Consider the following 16,753-nt stretch of genomic DNA (forward strand, 5'->3'; position numbering starts at 1 on the left):
AGTTTAGTGTAAGAAGAGATATCTGTGTTTTTCTCTGGTGGAAATAATTTCTGTGATTTATTTTGTAGTGATGCTGAGCAATGGAGCCAAACTGTCAGACAGGAAAAGGACAGAAGAGTAGAAGAAAGATAACATGAGAGTGAAAGAGCTCCAGCTAAAACATGGGTTAAGCTGTTTGTGATAATACTTTTTCCAACCAAACAAACAGTAGCTATAGCTAAAGCCACATAACTGTAAATAAAAAAAGAACATTACCTCATAGCTCTGCATCCTGGGAAAAGTTGTCTTGTGCAAAAAGAGTAGAGTTAAAAGAAAAAAAAAAGGTCTGCCCCACAAAACAAAAGCATGCCTTGATTAGCGTCACGTTTCTATGTCAGTGGTTGATGATGCTCATGGGAAACTGAGTCTTGATCAGCAGATAAACCGCTTCACATTCAAGAGCCCCTGGAACAAAATGGTGCCTTTGTCTCTGCTTCATCATTTGGTTTGCTTTTCATTTTCCACCCAAGGTATGATGGGAAATAATTCAGTGGACTGTAGCGTAGAGTTAGTGTTTGAGGAGAAACAGGAGAAACAAAGACGACTTTTTCTTTTTTGAAGTAGTTTTTGGGTCTTTTTATGCCTTCATTCAGAGAGGACAGGGCAGTAGATAGAGCAGGAGACGGGCTGAGAGTGGGGAGGGATATGTAGGAACAGGGTTGTTAGCTCCTCAGTAATGACAGTCGCTATTGGCTGTCCTAGAAGTTGCTGTAAGTCACTAAATGCCAGCATCACTCAATTTGCATAATAATCAATTTACATGTAATGGACCCTGGAGGTATGAGGAATAACATTGTGTTACAGAAATCATGTAAAACATTACACACTGTGTTCATAACTAAAAATGGACTTTTCAGTATGTATGTATATCGACCCTCTTCCTGTATCTGGTTTTGGGACCAGCAAAGTGACCTAGGAGAGACGGGCACATGCATGATTCATTGGCCTGCAGTCGTCTGCTCTGGCTGCAGCTGGGAGGGACTGCTGCCTATGAGTGGTCTGGAGGGACCCATGGAGCTCGATTTGTCCCTAGTTGTTTTTTTGAAGAGTAGTTGCTAAGTGAAGATTGTTGTTGATGTTGTGTTCACATTAGGCATAAGTAACATTATTTCACTTTCTGGTTTAAACACCACGATTGTGTGTTAACTCGCTGCAGTCGCACAAAGAGCTCACGCCTTCATTTTTGCAAGACCTCAAAGATGGTTACGCTAATTTGAGTCAAGTTGTTAGTATTAACTGACAGCCATAATAATTTGACAAACAAAGTTTTTACAACTCAAGCTATTGTCACTGCTGCTGCCACTGCAGCCATTTTAGTCATTCTCATTGTTTTTATACTCCTTCTGGTTATTGTGTGTAACCGTAGTCCAGTTTCTGAAGGTGTCATGCTGTTCTGATTCATTTTCCTGTAGCTTCATTTGATTTTCTCAGCAGCAGATGGTAACTGTAAATACAAACAGAGGAGTTATACATTTCCACTTTAAAGTTGCTGCTGAGCAAAATGAGGCTACAGGAAAATTAACCTCCACAGGAAAACACAGCACTAACAAAATATTAGTTTGAAAGGCCATTCTTTGGGAGGTACTGTGAACGTCATAAATGGACTTCCGGTAGATGTTGGAAAAAGACGTCTTGGAGTAGCAGTCTGGACCTTCAGGAGACCGAAGTTGGATGTAAAAAATGACGTCCTTTGAACGTCTCTTTGCTCAGTGAGCTCACTCGCTTACTTACTCCTTAGACGTCCACTTGACCTCCAAAAAGTCAACGTTTAAATGATAAACTTCATATTAACGTCCAAGAAGGGTCATGGTCAGACGTCCAATGAGTGGACCTTATTTGAACATTGCACAGACTTCCAGAGTTGGTCTTGGACTGATAGATGATCTGCGCATCCATCAGATGTCTAATGGATTTGTTCAATTAAGCAAACAAAGCAAGTAGTGTCGCAACTTTAAATTCATGTAATTCATCACTCATCTGATGAGACCTCAACGTGAAAGAATGAAAACATGAGTGATGAGAAGACCTGATCGATTCAAATCAGACCCAGTGTTAGTAAGTATTAGTTACAAAAGCTCAACTGCCTGAGTTTCATCCCCTCTTTAAAAACCCTCTTCGGCTTGACTTTCAGGCGTGAAAACATGTTTCTATTTTCTACTTGCTCAATGTCAGAGCTGAGACCCAGAGTGGCTCTAATGACAGATGAGTCCTAGTTTTCTCTCTGTCCTCCATCTGCAGGATAATGACCCAGAGACAGAGAGAAATATAAATCCAGAACAGTTGGCTGTGAATTTATGACCACCAGTGAAGTGTACTCTGTCATCCCAGCTCTGCTGCTGAACTGGTTTCTCGTAGTAGAGCGGCTAAATTTAGCCGTCCCCTGTGTCTCACTGGCTGGTGGATGAGGGGCAGAAAGAAACCATCACAAGGTCACAGCGTCTCCTTCCCCGTAGCGTTCCGATCCCGTAGAGCTGAGTGCTCACACTTTCTGTAACCGCTGCTCGCGAAGCTGCACGAGCGATCTGATCACAAACAAAGTCATCTCTCGCCCTGCTTTAGATGAAGCTGGCAGCTCGCACTGATGTTTTATAGCTTCCCCGCGCCTCTCTTTGAGGCTGGAGCTGTCATGCCCTAGCAAAACAGAGAGAGCAGAGTGTGGCCTTGAAAGCTCGGCCCATCATTAATTCATGTGTCTGCATGCAGATGTCGAGCTGAGATGAGAGAGAGGGCTCCTGGCGGCTCAGAGGGCTGCACTCCTAATGAGGAAACTCAAGCCATTTTCTCTCTCAGGGATAGATTGACGTCTAGATTTGCTCTTCAGTCAGCTCTGTGTCATGAGTAGTCACCTTGTTTTATCCCCGTGAGAGCTCGCTTACACCAGGTGACGCCACTCTGCCTCTTTGTGCAGAAACAGAGCTGAGCTGCCTGTGCTGCAGCCTCTGCCTGCAGTCAGAGCCGTTTGGGGTCTCAGGGGACCATCCAGCAGTCAGGTACACTGAGAAGTCACAACGCTTGCTCCTCTTCCTCCTTTGTTTGACTTTGTTCCTCCTGAAGCAGCCACGGGGAGGATGAGTGAGTGAGGAGAGGAGAAAGAGAGCTGCAGATCCTCTCATCTCTGCCAGCTCTCCGGCTGTCTTCCTCTGGCTCTTTGTTATTCCTCCACCGCTCCGCTCGCTGCCTGAAGCTACGGCTCCCTGGTGCACACAGATACCGCTGGGGTGGATGTGCCTGTGATGTGCTTATCATAAGGTTTGCCATCACCTGAGGGAGAGAGGCTGACTTATTGTTGCTCTCAAAACTGAGCAAACAAACACGCTCACCCTCCATGGGTTCTTTATTCTCATTTCATACCACTCTGCTTTTCCTCCTCCAAACACTGCGCGGCATTTCTTCCAGCAGCTCTTTTGTTCTGCAGATCGTCAGGACTGGCCTGCTGCTTTTTTCTACAGACATCCATGCCCTCAGAAATCACCTGGCACTGATTTGGATCAGGTCTGGAGTCACTGCCCCCTCAATCTGTCCTCCTGGCAGCTCTCCAGGTGCCGGGCGACAGATGGAGGAGAGGGACTCCTTTCTTGCATCACCTTTTCCCCTCAGCCTGAAAATGTGCTCCATGTTAAACACGCGGCGGGCGTAGGAAGGCTCCCTGTAGCCTGTTTGGTGAGGTGTGTGGAGCAGTGCTGTACTGCCATCTTGTGGTTGAATTAAGTAACTACACTACAGAAAGCAAAAACAATCAACAACTCCTTTGTTGCACCTGTCTTACATCAGTAACAGAGGCTGTTTTGCAAACCGCCCACTACACTACACTGCATACTGCCTACTGCTTCTGCATGTAGTGGTCTGACTGTTCTGTTACTTTGTTAATAATACCACTGCAGAAACGTCATATTTGATTTTAAATCTTACACAAAAGCTGTGTGGTTTATCTAAAAAAATCTGGAAGGGATTGAATTTTTAATTTTACAGCTGATGGAAAAACCACTTCCGCATAATCCAAGTATGGTTAAAATAAAGGTAATTATTGGTTTAAATGGGCTTTAATGAATTTGTAGAAGTAGACGCCCCCTTTATAACTAGAAGTGATGAGATTTACTGGTGTTTCTTTCTCATCACTTCACTTCTATATCAAGGACCGTCTAACGTTAGTGCTGTTGTATTGTAGTTATAATGCCGACTCATTCCAGTAGATGGCGCTAATTCACCGAAACCTGCCTCCCGTATAAAACAGCATTAGAGCCGTGCATTGTGGAAAACAGTATGCCAGGTAGACTGGTCCATTGCATAGTGAGACATTTTCCTGGATCAGTTGGACATCCGAGGATTCTTAGTATACTGCAGATTTTGCAAGTTTTTCGCATACTGGCGTCTACATACTGAATTTCAGACAAAATAGTGGGTACTGCTACACATGTAGCCGGGATTTTTCAAAAACGAACACCTCCCATTTGTTTTTAAAAATACTTTCATCCACATGTACCAGGAAAATCTACCAATAAGAGGGACTCGAAGCATGCTAAACCCATAATGGGTAGTGTTTTTTTTTCCAGATGTAAAACCCCTGCCACCCAATCAGCATGAACCCCCGTCATTTGTGACGTTTAAAAACCAAAAACTCAGATTCTCTGCGTCTACATGAAACCACAAAACTGGAGGTTTCCAAAATCTTTGCTTTGGCCGAAGTTGTCAGAAAACATTGTTTGTAGTGACTTAAAACTGGTTTCTTGTGGCTGACAGGCATAAATGTATGAAAATATATGCGGTTTCCCAGATACCCGGCTACGTGTGGACATGACCTCAATCTTTAATCAAGTTTCTTAACTTCACTTTATCAGAATGATTTCAGATTAGAAAACCGCAAACATTTCTGAAAACACCTCTTCAGCAGTGCATGTTCTGGTCAAATAATCCTTAATCCTGCTTTTGTTTTGCTATTACTCTCCAAAAACAATAATCTGAATCAAGTAGCTTGTTTCGGGGGCGCAGATGGCCGAGCGGTTTAGGTCACGCCCCATGAGGTTCGCCCTGGAGCGGGTGGCCTGGGTTTGAGTACAGCTCGTGGCCTGTTTTCTACATGTCATTCCCCACTCTCAGCCCCTTTCCAACTCTATCCCCTGTCCTCTCCTCTATTATTAAAGGCACTGAAATCCCCAAAAATAACTTTAAAAAAAGCTAGGTACGCAAATTGCGGTTAAAAGTGCAGGATAAAGGGTTTTAAGGGGGGGACACCTGCACTTGGGATAGGGCCCTACAACAAGCTGGTCCTGCAGGGAAAACTGTATAAAATATCACTGTTAAAAAACAGTAAGGTGCTGGCAGCAAAAATGGCCAGTTATTTTACAGTGCATGTACTGTAATTTATTTTTACAGTATGATACTGTATATTGGATTAAAGTATGAAGAAAACACTGCCAACCCTGCTGCCAGTATATTGCCATTCGTTTTAACATTGATTGCCATTGCCACAGCTCATCTGGACCTATAGGGAACATAGAAAGCCAGTCCATGCCATGTGTAGCAAAGACAGTCTGCACCCTCTCCCACGTATCCTACAGTACACCAGGGTCTCATGGCCACTTTGTTTCCTTGTCACTCATGGTTAAAAAAAGGCAGTCACAACAAAAATTACTTTACTGCAAAATTACGGTAAAAAAAAGAAAAAAAAAATTCTACAGTGTTTGCTAACCAGCTGGGAGGGGCTAAAGTGTGTGAAACATGAGGACACAAACTGATGAAGGATAACAAGAGGAAAGTACTTCCAGGAGAGGAGTGGTGTGTTCTGTTTGAAGTTTGATGGTTTTAAAAATCTGACGTAGGTCAAAGAACAGTAAAAATAGAACAATTATTGTAACCGTGAGTGAGGAGGGAATGGGGCGCAGCAGCACAATGTAACATGTGAATTAAAAACAGATGATCTTCCTGTAAAAAGGCCATCCAGAAAAATCTGTGATCGTATTACAGTACATTGGAGCATATTTGTACGTACTTTTCTTACAGTAGCTGGAAAAGAACTGACTCTTTATGTGAGCCTGTGGTGTTTGTGTGTCATGACAAACTCCAGCTAAAGCTAATCTTACAAATGACTTCAAACTGATGAAGTGATGGTTTTTACCTGTTCTAAAAAGCAAAGCAGCCACTCACCTGTTTACTTTCAGGATGGAGTTGGCTAACAATCTGACTTCAACTCCATTCTCCTTTCAAGCTGTGGTCTCACCTTCTTGTTCCCAAAATGCAAAGAATACAAGTAATGACTGTTTTCTTTCCTTGACTCCATGGTAGAGTAAATACTGTTATTATACAGGGTTGTCCTGGATTTAACCAGAATAGGATTTTACCCCGAAGTTTCGTCATAAATTTACAGTCATTTGTTACAGTGTAGTATTCATTATACAAATACAGTGTCTGTGATGTCACACATTTGTTTCTGATACAGAGTTTTGAAGTCCAATGTCAACAGCAGGAGGCATGATTGTCTCTAAGAATGCAGAGGGACAGAGGGTGGAGATGTTGAGGGCCGTTTCCTCTCCACATGATGCTAATACACATTGTTTTCTTTCTGCTCCAGGTGAAGCTGCCTTTCCCTGTTGATCAAATCACGAATCTTCCACGGAACGACTTCCAAATGTTGGTGAAGATGCACAAACTGACCTCGGAGCAGCTTGAGTTTATCCATGACGTGAGGCGGCGGAGCAAAAACCGCATCGCTGCGCAGCGCTGCCGCAAGAGGAAGCTTGACTGCATCATGAACCTGGAGTGTGAGATCAGGAAACTGGTGGGTTGAATATTTTATGTACAAACTTCTTTTCAGCTGTCATCTGTCTGTGAGACACCATCTTTCCTTTTACACACCTAATTTTAATCAGGAAGAAAGACCTAAAGCCTGATCCAGTACTCTCCAGAGTTTATAGGTACAGTTTATAAAGCTCTGCCCCAAACCTGCAGACAAGACTTTATTTTTGTGTGTTTGACCAAAAAATTGGATTTTTTAATTTCTGTCTAAGATTCTGGAAATATTGCAGCTAAATCCTCTTCACTATATATTTGATTACTAAATTGATTTAAAAGACTAAAATAAAAGGAAACTTCAGAAAAACTTTTTTTCTGGCTCAATCCTCCTTAATCCTCTGTTCATAGACAGAAGGCCTGTCCCCCTCTGTAGGAATATGATTGTAACTGCAGCCTGATTGTTATCCCTCCTGAAGCCTGGTTTATACTTCTGTGTTGTCCTTACTCTGTAGTGGATGATCCAGTGATGAGCACCACATACTTTTGAGCTGATGTGTCAGTGTGGGTCTGCAATGCTCCTCTAAAAGACATGAGGGCAGTTCAGGTTTAGATTCAGATTCAGACAACTTCATTAATCCTTCATGGGACAATTAGTGTGGAGCAGCGAGTACACATAAGAAAGAAACAGGAACGAATAATCTTCCAGTTGACTTATTACACCATGAAAGAGATGCAGGTGCAGATTATGGCATAATTCAGGTGAACCTCTTGGAAAACCCCATCAAACAATGTCAACTGTGCATGTTTACCACTCATAAACAGTGATAAACCTGGCGAGCGGTAACGGTGTGACTGAGTGAAGATCAGGACATTTTTGGACATTTTTATAACAACAATTCACTAACAGCTGTTATCGGTGAGTTTATCAGATGATGAATAAAATTATAAAAATAATAAGTAATAAACAAAGAGAAAGGGAACAGAGTTTTTATGAGTGGCATTTCAGAGTGTACAGTAGGAGAACACAAAAATAAAATAAAAGCAAGAGCTGAGCTTGAGCTTTTCTATACTTTTTACAAAGTATTCAAGATAGAAAGTTTTTTAACCTCCAAATCTCACTCTGCCTGAAGGATTGAGGTTACCCTCCACTGTTGGGCAAGGCTTCCCAGGGGCGTATTTAGTTGTTTGGGGGCCCAAGGCAAACCCAGTTAATGGGGCCCTCCATCTTAACTCATCTTCCTCAGAGCTAGACTGGCCTTCCCTGGGTCCACTGTCTTTCTGAGAATCAAGGCATGAGACAGTGCTAATCTTGTACATGGTAACTTAACGCAACTAAATGCATTTCCTCAAGTTCTGTACTTTAGTTTGATTTTGAAAAAAGTGAACACATAATTTAGTCCACTTTGTCCTGGATTTGAAATCTTTTATGGTCAATTGACAGCTTATTTGTCCCACAGTGGGGGAATTTACAGAGTAACAGTAACAAACAAGAAAGTATGAAGTGAAAAACATTACAATAGGTAAATATTGAAAACAATTATTTAGTAAAGAAAAAATGTATAAATATCAAGCACAACATAAAACTAGAAAAAATCTACTGAAAGAGGTGATATTTACAGTTACCATACTTTTTGGTGCTATTATTTTAAAGTTAATGTATTTTTATTTGACCTCCTGTCCAGTGAGTTATGTATCCAAAAAAGAGATTTTGTGCAATAATGTTTATCACCAACTCAAAAAGTTTGATTTTGAGAAAAAGATCCTGTTTCCTGGTCTAGATAAAGTCCTTAAAATCCTAAAACTCTTATATGTTTATCTCAGATCTCAGAGCAACATTGTTTTTATTTCCGACTTGGTTGAAAATAAGAAAAAAATTGGAAAAAAAGTGTTTTCTACCACTTTCTTCCTGAATCAAATTTTCAGATGTGTTGTAACATGCAATAGCCCATTGAATAAGAATGGGGGGGAGTACCCAAAACCATCATTAAAGATTAAGCCTTTTGATGTATTTTGAATAGGGGTGCACGATTATCGCAATCGCAATGACAGCACATGCAATTCAGATTTTTCTCCATGATAACCAAGCAAGTCTGTAGACTCGTCATGACACAACTTTTTTTATTAAATCGCAAGCACAATCGCAATCGCAATATTGTCCACCTAATCGCAAATCGCACCTTTTCCCCAAATCGTGCAGCACTAATTTTGAAGCATGTGAAGTAAGATTTAGAAAAAAGAAATGCTTTCAATTGAAGAGAACTTCATAAATCAGTTTTTAAGAGATGCTTTGGGGGCCCCTGGGAATCTTGGGGCCCCAGGCAACTGCCTGTGTTTGCCTAATTGTAGCTACACCCCTGAGGCTTCCTTAGTGTCATGGAGCCTCTTGCAACGTATTACGCTGACACTGATACATGATGCAGTTTATCATGCAGTTATTATTACAAGCCTAGAGGTGTAAGTACAGGAAGCATGATCCCACAAAGTGGGCCAATCACAGGGTGGGCCGGTCTAACTTGTTTTATAACAGAGGGCTGAAATGCAAATGTCAAATCAAAACAGTCCACATCGATGCACACTGTTTGCAGATTTGCAGATAATGCACCCCCTCATGTAATATTGGGCCCCATAGGTTGTGGAGCCTTTTGCGCAGTGCATGTTTTGCATATAGAGAGGGGCGGCGCTGGACACAAATATATTTGAATAGAAGGCATATCATGAGTATGTTGGGTAGGAGAGCTTGTCCTTATGTATACAACATGAACCAAGTTCACCTTTCATATGTTTGTGTGCTTCATGTGCTTGGTGACAGGTCCATGAGAAGGAGAAGCTGCTGACGGAGAGGAACCAGCTGAAGGCCTGTATGGGTGAGCTGTGGGAGAACTTCTCCTGCCTCTCCCAGGAGGTGTGCCGGGACGTGCAGCTGAGCCCCGAGCAGGTCCAGTCTCTACACCACTACTGCCCCGTGCTGCGGCCCGCCAACTCCACTGCCAGCAACAACAACAACAACACCGCCCACCAGCCCAAACCGGCCCCCCTCAGCCTCACCACCACCAACACCAACAACGCCACCACCACCAGCATCGACCTCACCACCCGCTCGGGTTCAGCCACACCGGAGCCCAGCTTCCACGGCTCGCCCGGCCCCTCAGAAAGCGAGCCGGACTCGGCCATCAGGAACGGGGCGGACAGAGAAATGGACGGCCAGGACGCCAGCTTGTTCTCAAAGTCAGGGCTGTCTGTGGAGAAGTCCAACCAGGCAGTGACGGTAGATTTCTGCCAGGAAATGACTGAAAAATGTACAACTGACGAGCAGCCGAGGAAGGACTGCACTAAGTAGTTCTCTGTGTTTGTTTTGATGTTTTTTATTATTTAATTTTAATCTTCTGACAAACCCTCGCTCTGGGTTGTTGAGACGGTCAGCCTCCGCCAGTGTTCACTGAAAAAAAAACAAGCTTTGTTTGTATTTATGTCTTTTTGTGCTGTTTTTATTTTGAATGGTTGACACTAAAGTTGTCTTAACAGCAGCAATACTGTTCTCCAGGTATTCTCCTTTTACCATGACAGAGTGGGAACTTCTCACCAAACCCTTACAATGGTGCTAAACTCACCCCGGCAGCAGCGGAGACTCTGATCTCCACACATCACAACTCAAAGTCAAACCTCATCGGACCTAAACAGCAGCAGCAGCTCTCTGTCTCTCTGTTCCTGCCTTTTTCTCTTTCACATTTGCTCTTCTCTTCCCACTCTGTCCCTATCAATCTCTACTCTACCTCTCTCTGTCTCCTCCCGCGCTCTGTCTGTGGTTCCTCTTTCACTATTTATCTCAGTGGCCCTTTTTGTCACAGCAATTCAAACTCAGGAAAGAAAAAAAATCCTCTGAATGTTCAACCTAATTCATGAAAATGAGAATACAGCTTCTGTACGCGAGGGATGCAGTCGGGCTGTAAAGTGTTCATATGCAAAAATGTCTTCAAGCGTCTCACGGTTGTATTTCTGTACAGGAGAACTTCTTTGTAACTAAAAACATTCCTCCTTTGCCTTCCTCAGCACTGAATTGAAAGGTAAAAAAAAGGTCTTTGCGGGCGGTGAAATGGCTATTTTTGTTTCCCACTCATCAGCAATACCATTGTATTTGGATGTTGTGATGGTGACTTTCAAGTGCTTGTTTGGCAGAAATGTACATAGTATGGAGCATGATGACTGTAACAGTGATTTTGTACAGGTAGAGGCGTAGATGTTTCTTTTTCACCGGGGTTATATCAAGCACCTTTTTCTAAGGGAAAAATCTTTGCTTTGCTGTTTCCTGTCCTGCCTATCGAATGCTCCCCATCACGGCGGGTGTTCTTAAACTCAGGAAATCAGCTCGAACACACACATAGACACACACATGTGACAGAACATACAGACACACGCGTCAACACAGAGTTTTGAGCCCCATGCATGTATAAAAGTTAGACATTCAAGACGTGTTTTTTGAAAGCGTGGCTCAGGCCAGCTCCCCTTTGACTCCTCTTTAAATGTGAAAAGTCGAGCTCTGCCTTGTGTTTTGGAGGAAATCTTGTTTCTTATCAGTATTTAAAATATGCTTACTGTGTACACATGCTTTAGATTTTCTTCAGTGTATCCAGTTGATGTTCAGATAGAGCTATAAAATGACAGATGCTTCAACTTTTTTTAAACTAAATTCTTATACGAAAAGGAAATCGACTAAATCCCGGCACTTTGTTTCTGCCCCCTAACACTCAAAGCCAGCACTTCAGTTAGCCCCCTAAAAGTCTGAAACTGGAGCACTTAATTCGGCACTTAAAGAGGAAACGTCATGTTTAATGTTAAAATCAATAGACCATAAAGTGATCTATGTGAAAAAGGCGTATCAGAAACACAAAAGGAAGCTAACGTTTTAGAATAAGATTGTTTATTTGTATTTCTTTAGAAATCCAATAAGCTTATTCATATTTCCTTTGACGTGAAACAAGTATATGTGTTGTCCAAATGATTAAGTAACAATCATATAAGATATTTAGAAGTTTGCCCTTACTGTGCATTTGTTTGAACATCCTGCTTTGTGATGTGCATGCATGCTCTCTGTAGCTACAAGTCTAGTTAGTTTGTCTTTAGCTTCTGTTTGCCTCGTGACTTCTTTCTGGAGCTTTTTAAATGATCATTTTAAAATTTATATGTATAAAACAAGCTGAATCAAGTCGAGCCTCACTAGAGGCTGGTTCTGTGTGAAACAGGTGGATTTTAATTGGAATGTAAAGCTGTATTCATCACTCTTTAAAGCCTCAATCCATTATAGCCCCTCCTGTTAGCTTAATTGAAAGCTAATTCTCATACGAGGCTAGCTGCAGTTCTACTACCTAGCTCTTTCTTGTTCAGGAAGTTGTTTATTCGTTAAGAAAGTTTGACTGGTGAGAATCCACTACAGTACTTGCTCTTGAAATAATAAACCCTCAGTGATAAAATATAAAATAATTAGCAGTTTGTAAGGTAGGAGCTAACTGCTAATTATTATAGCATTTCTTTGTTTTTACCTTCTAAATCCTTTTTAAAGAGATATTCTTGAGGATAACAACCAACATGTATCCATTTAAGAGAAAAGGCTATGAGAAAAGAAGCAGAGAGAAGGCGCTACTTTCAAGTTACCATGGACTGTAGCAGCCTGAGCAGACAAACCAAAATTTTACTGTTCTGCTTTTCATATTTTAAAGGAATTAACTTATTGTTGCTGATTGTATCAATAGAACATGATCAAATATAGAGTGAAACATAATAGAAATATCAAAACAGTTCATACATCCAAACCTGAACTAGCTAACATAGCATTTTATGTTGTGCTAACAGAGGATGAACAAAGAATGATTGCTGAGTGGATTTAAGCGCTACATCATCAAACCACAAGGAAGTTTAATTAAAACTTTTTTTTTTCACTTATTTGTGCCAAACTTTCTTTTCCTGCTTTCTTTTTTCCGGCATGTTGGCAACTGAACAACCACGTTTCAATGATAGTATGTAACAACTTTGTGCAAAGTGACAAACTAGCACTCCCCCTTTTTTTCCCATTGAATCAAATTACACAGGGTTTTAAATCTAAGAGCAAGTGTTGTAATGGAAACTTCAAGTCTTTTTAAAAAGTAGCTAACCCTGTGTAGCTGGGTGTAAAAGGAAAAAATGGTGTGAATAAGCTAACAAAAGGGTTTTCCGCACACCATGACACTCCCTCTAAAGCCCAAAAGTGTCTAATTCATTTAAAGCAAATTTTCAAGGAAAATGTAAAAATCATAATCAAACCTACATAAAGTGTATTTGGGATGATAAATCAGATATTGGGGCGTTAAAGTTTGAACATGTTTTTAAGTCCACCCTTCCTACCACCCCTGACTCAAAGTGAATTTTAGATGTAGTTTAAAATATGATCTCAGACTGTTTCTGTTCTACAGCCAAACAGAGTTGAGTGTGTTTTATAAATCTGTCTCTGAATCGTCAAAAGACCTGTCCCTATTTAGTACTTAGTAGAGTACATTAAAACCTGCACAAACATACACACTCACATATAATGATACAACACATTCACACACACACACACACACACTTAGCACACACATGGTGGCACAGCGCAGTAGTGTTGGTTCAGTCCTTTTTCTATTTATGCTCTCTGCATTTTTACTGGAGCTAAACAGTATTTACAGCATCAAGTGGAGAGTCGGCCAGGTTCAAGCCACAAACTGAAACTTTTTCTTCATGACATAAGCTTCATCTCTGCAAATGTTATGCAACTCGTTTTTTGTTCAGCTACTTTTTCTTTTGCTCTGTGTTAAATTAAGAAAGCCTGGTGTTCAATCAGAGAGCACCAACTCTATTCTTTGGTCTGTCTGGAGGTAAACGATTCATGAAGTTTTATGTTTTTTTCAAAAATTGTTGCGTCAAAGGCCCCTGAGTGTCTCTGCAGATGTTGCTTTTAATACTTCTCAGTCTTGTTTTTTGTTTGCAGGATTTCTCTTCAATCTTTGAGAGTGCAACGTAAAAAACCCTTAGATTCACAAATAGCCTAGACAAGGATACAGTACATCAAACTGAAGCTAAATCTCCAGTCAGAAAAGCTTTTTGGCCAGACCTGTAAGCTCTTTGACCTGTGTTGCACGTAATTTAAATGCATCTTTAACCATATATAAAGAGAGGTTATGGCAGCCTCCCAGTTTCCACTTTTGGACAGAGGTCAGTTCACTCAAATCACCAAAACAAATGAATGACAGTTTAACTTCCACTTCTCTTCAGCGTATGACAATTAAGGCATTTTAATTACTAAAACTAAGAAATATAATATTTACACCACAACAGTTTTTTTATTGTACTCTACAGTAATATCAACTATAACTTACTGGGAATGTTTTTTCAGTGTATTAATGAAAACACCAAAGGATGTGAGGGGAAAGATGTTGTAGTCGTATAGCACCTTCCTGGCAGTAAGTTACTGTAAAATTTATAGCATCCTTTTTACAGTGTAAAAAATACAGAAAATAGTTTTGGTGTAAAAGTAAATCAGAAAGAACCCCTGCCTTACCATAACTTAACAGTAGGTGAGGTCATTGTGCTGGTATTAAAGACAGATGAAGATTTTTTTCAGATGGAATTTGCAATTGAGGGATTATAAGAATTTTATGATCGACTCAGTAATTCTTACCATATTACAATGAAATTGATTCTGAATTTTAAGAAGAAAATCAAGATTCTTTAAAAGATAAAAGTTTTACAGTTTTGAGTTTGAGTTTTGATTATCAAAAACAAATCCCAATTCCCAATTTGTGGCACAGTTTTGCACGCATTACTCGCTTCATTCGCGCAAATCTGTGCCACCCCATTTGCATCTTTAACTCGTATTTGGTTTGAACACAATATTAATTCAGATTTGTTTCTTAAGTTTTGTTGAATGAAAAGTTTTCCTGCACATTCAGTCTTCAAGAGAAGTTATGATTACTGTTGTGGTTTTGGTGAACTGACAATTTATTGCCCCAGTGTGGAAAAAAAAAGAAACCTGCCCTTAACTCTGACCCATACTATTTTCTTGTCATTGTCTGAGAGATTTATAAAATAACCCTTTCAAAATAGAGAAAACTTCAAGCTGCAGTGGATATTTATTTTCACTTGGGGGCAGCAGAATATTACATCTCAGACATGACATGTAACAGTGGCTTTAAAATCCACAGTTTCCCACATTTATTCCACTGTTGTGTTTGTGTCCATCTGATGAATGTACACCTAAGAACTGCTCTTTTTTAAATCTTTTTCTTTAGAAAAACACCTCCAGTAGTTTTCACAAGCCAGTAGCTAACTGTTTGTCTGCTGTTTAGCACTGGTTAGACCCCAAACGCTTACTTTTGTATATTGTTTGCAACACATCTTGGTCATAAAAACTTATTTCTCTGCTGGTCTATTGCAAAAAAAAAAAAAAAAATCCACACATTCATCGGATCCATTTTTGTTATATCAATTGTGCAGCTCAGTGCAGCTTTAAACTGATGCGACAGATAATTATTTCTATGCATAAATACCTAAACAAAATTTGATACCAGGACATGAGGAGTCCACCAGGTTAGCATATAAAGGCCAAACTTTATTTTTGATGCCATCTCAGCAAATTGAAGTAAGAAAACTATTTGCTGTAATCTGTACCTGAACTATTGAACACCTTTTTGCTTTTTTTTTTTTTCGTTGCTGCTTCTCTGAAACAAACACTGGCTTTTTCGACTCCAAAGGTAGTTCTGTCAAAGAATATGAACAAAAACATGCCTTTCTCTGAAAAAAAAAACAGAAAAACAAACAAAAAAAAATCTGGTATCCTGGTTGAATGCGCAGGCTGAGATCATTAAGTCCAATTGAAAATGGAAATGTTTACAAATAGGTGTCATGTTTGATAAATGTTTGCCATGTTAAACTGATGGTCAGTTCTGTTGTGTAAAGAGACAAAGAATGAGTTTTCTCACCTTGTCTTTAATTCAACTTTTGGGATGGGTCAGCATGGATACAAGTGCACCTCCGATATTTGCCTTAGAACTTGCAGAGGCCATAGTTCACATTCAAATGAAGTGAGTGTATGCAGGGGCCCCGGGCCCCCATCCCTGAGTCACCAGTGCGGACTTTCTCACACTTATCTACCTGTGAAATCCTTCATACCTCTCATAACTGGTCAATGACTGTATCAGCAAACTGCATCAGGTGTTTTTTCTACATGCTTTTTACACAGATTATATGGATTATTGTATTAGTAGATTTTGGTGCATCATTTTTAATGTAATAGCTCTTAAGCTTGTAGTTCAAGTTGTTGTTTTTTTCTTTCATTTTTCTAGATGACTGTTTTGTGTTAATATTGTCAATTTGAAATAGCTGTCATTTGCTTATTCTCTACTAAGAGTTCTTACCTTTATAATTTTTAAATGCTACATGACCCTAATTAATTAAAATGACTTAATAACCATTGTAAATACGGTATTGTGCAAACCCCATTTTCATTCATTTCAATTGCTAGTGTTCTATAAATGACTTTTTTTGTCTAGACACCATTTCTCTTTATGAAATAAAGAAACATGCATATCAACCTTTGTATTCTGCGATCTGTTTGATAGAGTGGAGTTTATCTTTTCTGCCACTGGGAGGCAGCACTGAAGACACAGTATGTTCTGTTTTCAAACTTTCATCTGTGAATTCATAAAGGTATGTTAATTAACTGTGAAATGAAAATCTGGTAGTTTCACTTTAGAGTTTTACATCCAATAATTAATTATTTCCTAAAGGCCAGTATTGAGGACTTTTTTTCTATAAGCCACAGTGTTGTACCAATGAGATTCACCAGCTAACACAGCTTTTACTTCCGCTAACCTGGCTACTGTGAGACGTGTGCTGTCGTGAATCTATTGTCAGTCAGTCAAAACCCTCAAAAATTCCTCAGTATTTCCTCACTCTAAATTGCTGTTTTTTTCAAGTGTGAGTGTGG

General features: G+C 40.3%; 1 protein-coding gene across 3 annotated transcripts in view; it reads left to right on the forward strand.

Annotated features, from left to right (window-relative positions):
• Positions 1-16,281, forward strand: part of bach2b (BTB and CNC homology 1, basic leucine zipper transcription factor 2b) — a 157,875-nt gene extending 141,594 nt beyond the window's left edge. For all 3 annotated transcript variants that reach the window (XM_074685208.1, XM_074685207.1, XM_074685206.1), the window contains exons 4-5: positions 6,605-6,811; positions 9,575-16,281. In XM_074685208.1, the coding sequence (XP_074541309.1) occupies positions 6,605-6,811; positions 9,575-10,102 (735 nt within the window). In that variant the 3' untranslated portion in view covers positions 10,103-16,281. The remainder of the gene's footprint in view (positions 1-6,604; positions 6,812-9,574) is intronic.
• Positions 16,282-16,753: the final 472 nt, after the last annotated feature.

The sequence above is a fragment of the Halichoeres trimaculatus genome, unplaced genomic scaffold (assembly GCF_033239565.1).
Source record: "Halichoeres trimaculatus isolate MK-OKI-2021-1 unplaced genomic scaffold, fHalTri1.1 fHalTri1_scaffold_13, whole genome shotgun sequence".
Lineage (NCBI taxonomy): Eukaryota > Metazoa > Chordata > Actinopteri > Labriformes > Labridae > Halichoeres > Halichoeres trimaculatus.